We start from the raw sequence: 6,000 nt of genomic DNA on the forward strand, positions 1-6,000 counted from the left end.
ATCTGAACCACTACTCCTGTTCCCCACCTCGCCTCTTCCAGTCTATCTGCCAAACACAGCCAGAGGGATCTGATGTCAGACCCTGTCCGCTTCTGAACAGAAGCCTCCAGTGGCTCCCATCTCCCTAAGAGTCAAAGTCAACACCTTCCCCATATAAAACTCTCCCCAAACTCCACTCATCTCAGGAAAACAGGACAAAGACAAAACCCACACCCCCGACCTTGGCCACAGAGCCTTCTGTGGACGGGCCCCCTCTGTCCTGGGCTTCTTGCCTCCCGCTGCCCCCTGTCATCATGCTCTGGCCTCTTTTCTGTCACTTGCACCCACCAAGCCCGGCCCTCCCTCTTCAGGGCATTGGACTGGCTCCTCCATCTGCCTGTTCCACGCTTCCCCCCATTGAACCCATGCTGGCTCCTTCTCATCCTTCCGGTCTCAGCCTACCTCTTCAGAAAGGCCCAACCTAGTGTGTTTTCCCCAGGCCTCTTGCTGTTTATTTCCTTAGCCCAGTCTAACGTTATTTTGTTCTTTATTCCTTTTCCTCCTGTCTCTGCCACTAGAGTATCAGTTCCAAGAGAGCAGGGACTTTGGTTCGTGGCTGAATCCCCGGTGCCTAGAACGGTGCCTGGCGTGCAGCAGGTGCTCAATACAACTCATCGAAGGAATGAACAATAGTTGTAGTAACAGTAACTAATATTAAAGACGGCTGGCCTATGCTGAATCTTCACTAAGTGTCAAGCATTGCTAAGTACCCTGGGAGCACATGACTTTGTTAAAATCCCCCAGCAGTCCCAGAAGTCATACTGTGACCTCCTCCCCAACAAGGAAGGCCAAGGTCCCTCTCTGTGAGCACTTGGACTCCCCAGCCTCCCCCCAGAACTGCCCTGTGATACTCACCCAATTCATCTGTGGAAGGAAGAGAAAGAGAAAGGTGAGGTCCAGCAAGTGGTCAAGACTTTCATCTTTTAAGACAGATTCCCCAACCCCATCCCCTCCCGGAGCCCTTCCCCCTTCCTCCATCCTGGGAAATCCTGGGCTCTGACTCCCTGGGATATTAAGCCCTAACCCCCATCTCTCCCTCCTGGCCTACCCTCCCTTCAGCGACCAACGTTGGGGTCCCAGGGTCAGGCTACCCTCAAATGCCTCCCCCTAAAAACCTTTAGATCGGGGATTATGAAGCAGTGTTGAGAATCTAAGGAAAAGCCAAGGGTCTCATCACCAGGGGAAAAAATGGATGCCCAAGACTCTAAACAAAATGTGGGGGTGGAGCCCTCCCTAAAGCCCACCCTAGACCCTGGGAGATCACTTCCTGGTGTCTGAAGATCCAGGAAGGCTGATCCTTCGCTTCTCGGCAACCACCTCCCTCTGCGTCCCATGCCAGTCCCCAGCGGTACCCAGCCGGTATCCGGGATTTGCCCCTACTTCCTGAGGGGGGAATGACAGCAATGCTGGGGAAGCCCCTTATCACCTCCTCAGGAAAGCTCAGCCTGGAAGGGACCGTGAAGGATGGAAACCAACCTCCCATGATTCCACAGACAGAACAAGGGGAGTCCAGAGGGAGCAAGCAAGCCTGTGGGGTCACACAGCAAGGGAGGGCAGACCGGGGCCAGATGCCCCATCCAGGGTTGCCTGCGCTGGCCGCTGGCCACTGAATCGTTGCCAGCCTGCCCTGCTGCCAGACCTGTCCTCCTCCTCCACTCTCGGGGAGTGGCTCCCAGAGCCAGACCTTTGCTCCCTGGAAAGCAGTCTTCCCGCCCCGCTTATCTCATGTGATCTGTGAAGTCACCAGGGTGGGGAGGACATCCCCACTTGGTAGATGGGGACACTGAGGCTGGGAGAGAGGAAGGGACACGCTACAGATCACTGGCAGGGCCAACTTCAAGTCACTTCAACTTGGAAACACCTTCTCAGGCATTCGTGCTGGATGACCTGGGGATCCAAAGATGAGTTAGACTTTGAGCCCTCAAGGAGCTCCCAGGCTGCGAGGGGAAACTGAGGCCCGGGCAGCTGTGGCTGAAGCTTTGTACTGCCTCAGTTCAAATCCTGGCTCTGTTCCTTGCTAACCATGTGGCCTTGAGCCCATTACTTAAACTCTTTTTGTGCCTTGGTTTCTTCCTCTATAAAATGGACACAATAATAATGCTTGTCTGGTTGGGCTCTTTAATATACGGGAAGCACTTAGTACTGCCATAATAGTAGACGATACATAAATGCTGCTGTTGGGTAAGGTGTTGGGAGACATTATTTTATGGATGTGGGTAAATTGCTTCCCCTCTCTAGGCCTCAGATTGTCTGTCTATAAAATGGGGAGGTTGGAAGACATGGTTTCAGAGCACGGGGTGTGGAGTCACACAGATGTTAGTTTGAATCCCGGCTGTCACTTCTGGCTGTGTTGCCTTGGGAAAGTTGCCTAACCTCTCTGAGCCTCCTTCTCTATAAAAAGGTCTGCTATATCTCAGGCATTAACATGAGGATTTAGAAGCACACTGGGAAATTGCTTAGCACAGGGTCCGACACTTCAGGCCCTCCATAAAACTTAGCCATTATTATTATTATCTAAAATCCTCTTTCATCCAGGAAATGTTAGGGACTTCTCTTTATTCAGGGCTCAGCTCAACTAACAACCTGCCCCCCTCCCAAACTCCCACACAAACTTGCCACCATTCAGGGCCAGCCAGGATGGGCCACACTTGAGCAGCTGTCTTTCATGCCTCAGGGCCTTTGCACAGGCTGGTCTCTACCAGAATGCTCTTCCTTCCGACCTTTGCATGCCTCCTCCTCCCCTTTCAGGTCCCTGGTCAAATGTCACCTCCTAGATGGGTCTTCCCTGACTACTTTATCCAAGATAGCCCCCAGAACCGCCACTCCAGTCACTCACAGTTAGGTGCCTTGGTTTTATCATTTTCATGGCACTGGCTAGGATTTGACATGACCTTATATTAGAGTGATTCATATCTGTCTCCTGTAGACTGTGAACACCAGAGAGTAGGAAACACACCTGCCCCATCCCCACTGTATACCCAGGGCCCAGTATGTGTTTGGCCCATCAAAATGAGGGAAAATTTCCCTCCCAGTCTATCTCAGTCGTTCTCCCATCCCCACCATGTTATTTAGGTGTCACTGATCCCAAGATTTGTTTAGGGCCTTTATATCACATTTTATAATCCTACATATAATTCATTGTGTACATATCTGCTTCCACATCTAGGTAGGGAACCCTGTGAGGGCAGAGCCAGGGCTGTCTTGGTCACTGCTGAGTGCTCAGCACTGCCCAGCACAGGGCCAGGTATGCAATTGGAACTCAATAAATATCTGCTGAACGGATAACGTCAGAAATTACTCTCAATTGAAAGAAACCAAAGATCTAGGTCTTGGGTCAGAAAAGTCTCAACCTTGCTCTTGCCCAGAACCAGTGCTTGGCAGTACCTGTTCCCAATGCCATCTCCCACCTTTCACTATCTCCCAAACTCACAAACCTCTTAGAGAACCCGCAGGGCCTCCTCCTCGGCCACGCCAGCACTTCTGGGGTCCATCCCAAGATTTTACCTCCAGAGAGAGGTTCAGACCCAGCCCACTGGGGCCACTGAGTTTTCCTGGTGGCAGGACTCAATCCCTGCCCTCCAAATTCCAGCACATTTATGAGAGATGATGTCATCCTTTGGCCTTGCTTCTGCATTTCCTTGGGCAGCACTGAATTTTGGATGGCACAGGATGAGGGGCCTTAGAGACTAGTGGTTCTCAACATCTCTGGGGAAGTTGCTAGAAATGCAAACTCTTAGAGCCCATCCTGGAGCTACTGAATCAGAAACTCTGGAGGTGGGGCCCAAAACTCTGTTTTAACAGTTCTCTGGGTGACCCTTAACTGCGTGCCAGACACTGCTTTAATACTGTTATTGCTTTAATACTGATACTGTTTAGCTGTATCAGCTCATTGAATCCTCTCGGTCCCTCTGAGGCATTGATATTATGCCCATCCTACAGATGAGGAAGACTGAGGCCCAGAGAAGGGAAGTGACTTACAGTGAAGGGGTGGTGGCACCAGTATGTAATTATTACGCTCTGCACTACCATAGTGAATCTCTAAAGAGGACTCTCTTAGAGAGTGAATAGGTGGTTAGTTTTACTTCCCCAGCTCCCTATCACCCGGGAGGTAGGGGCATCTGGGGACCCCATCTCAACGGGCAGGGAGGGATACAGGCTGAGGAAAGCTGGGGTAGACCTCCGCAAAACCCCCAGACAGAGGCGTACACAACGCCACCTCCATAGGATTCCTCCTGCCCCATCCTGAGCGTGCAGATGGGCAGGAACTGTGGAGGGCTGCTCACCCGTGGTCCTGGAAACGGCGAGCGAGAGCGAGGAGAGGTCCGCGGCCCCTGCAGGGATGGAGGCATGTCTCAGGAGGTGATAGTAATACGGCGGGAGAACCAGAGAATCTCCCAAGCCCCACCCCGTTCCTCTCCTGGCCCCGCCCCTTTGGAGCATGCCCCTCACCCTTCTAGCCCGCATGGTCCGGCCTTCCTTCCTTAACTCATGGACAGGTTCCCTAGTTTCTGTCAGTCACCCCACCCTTCATCACACTCAGGCCCTGCTCCTTCTCTCCCTTAAGAAGGCTGAGAAGGGCCTGGAGGAGCTCTTCTCAGCCTCAGTTAGGAAAGCCCCCACCCTCTTCCTTATTTCAGTGTCAGACCCTCCCTCTTCACTTTTCCAGTGTCAGGCCCGTCCCCTTCTCCCTCAGACCCTGCCACTTCTCTCCAAAGGCGAGCCCCACCTCCTCTTTCTTCTCTGAGTCAGACCCCGCCCTCTTTTTTTCAGAGCAGGCCCTCCCCCTTCTCTCTGCCAGAGTCGGGCCCGCCTCTTCTCCCTCTCCGAGTACGGCCCCGCCCCCGTATCTCCCTTAAGCCCCGCCCCTTACTCTGAGTAGGTGAGACCTTGCTTCTTTGAGTTTAGGTCCCGCCCTCTTCTCGCACTCATGGTCAGGCCCCGCCCCCTTCTGTGGGCCAGGCTTCTCCTTTTTCTCCCTCTCTGTGTCTGGCCACGCCCAGTCCCTCAGGAGCAGCTCCCGCTCCTCCTTCTCCGAGTCAGGCTCTGCCCCTCCCCTCTCGTAGTCGGGCCCCGCCCCCTTCTTTGCCTCAGGGTCAGGCCCCGCCCCCTTCTCACTCTCTAGTGGGACGTCTCTCTCTTACCTTGGACCGGACCCGGTCACCATCCTCTGCCTCCTTCCTTCCCTTTGATATAGTGTCCCCGGTACCGTCACACTCTCCCCGCAAAACCCCTAAGACTCCTGTAGGAACCCCTAGACCACTCCAGGGCCCCAGGCCTCCCGCATCTCCAGTCCCGCCCCAGACTCCTCTCTTGAACCCCGGCCCCTCTTACCCAAGGCCCCCAGCTCCGGCGCAGCGGACGATCTGGCGACGCGGCGACTCGGCATGGCCCAACCAGTGGGGACTGACGGCCCGGAGGCCAGCCCAGACCAAAACACACACACGCGGGCAGGCCGAGCGGCCAGGTGGCACGGTCTGGCGGACGATCGCGGGTCGGGAGAGCGACGCAGGGGCTGGGGCCGCAGGCCGGGCTGGACGCGCGGCGCCCGGGTTGCGGGGGGCGCCGGGCCGGGCCGGGCGGGCGGCGGGCGGGGGCGGGGCGGCGGAATTCCCCGGCGCCGCCGGCCTGCGCGCTCATTGGCCTGCACCCTGTCGTTACGTCACGTCAGGGAAACGGGAAAACCCCCACGCGTCACGTGGCCTCGGGGGCGGGGTCGGCCGGGAAGAGGAGGCCGAGGCACAGGAGGGGCCCGGCCCGCGACGATGCCCATTGCTCTGGTGGAGACCACTGAGTCCTGCTTGGGGCCACTCACAACCTACCCATGGAGCAAGTAAGAAGACTGAGGCCTGCCCACCCCAGGTCTGCCAACCGGACTTGACCTGTTGTTTCTCTGTCTCGAAGGGAAGCTTTGGGATCAGGAGGTTACCAGAGCTCCACAGCTGCCGATGATGATAATCTTTT

General features: G+C 55.4%; 1 protein-coding gene across 1 annotated transcript in view; it reads right to left on the reverse strand.

Annotated features, from left to right (window-relative positions):
- The window catches only part of RELB (RELB proto-oncogene, NF-kB subunit), a 29,307-nt gene extending 23,721 nt beyond the window's left edge, over positions 1 to 5,586 (reverse strand). Inside the window, exons 1-2 of the mRNA XM_082677942.1 lie at positions 5,371 to 5,586; positions 4,323 to 4,370 (exon numbers count right to left, since the gene is read on the reverse strand). Coding sequence (XP_082534068.1) covers positions 4,323 to 4,370; positions 5,371 to 5,425 — 103 coding nt within the window. The 5' untranslated portion in view covers positions 5,426 to 5,586. The remainder of the gene's footprint in view (positions 1 to 4,322; positions 4,371 to 5,370) is intronic.
- Between the last annotated feature and the right edge of the window lie 414 nt (positions 5,587 to 6,000).

This window comes from Grampus griseus (assembly GCF_964374135.1).
Source record: "Grampus griseus genome assembly, chromosome: 19".
Taxonomy (NCBI): domain Eukaryota; kingdom Metazoa; phylum Chordata; class Mammalia; order Artiodactyla; family Delphinidae; genus Grampus; species Grampus griseus.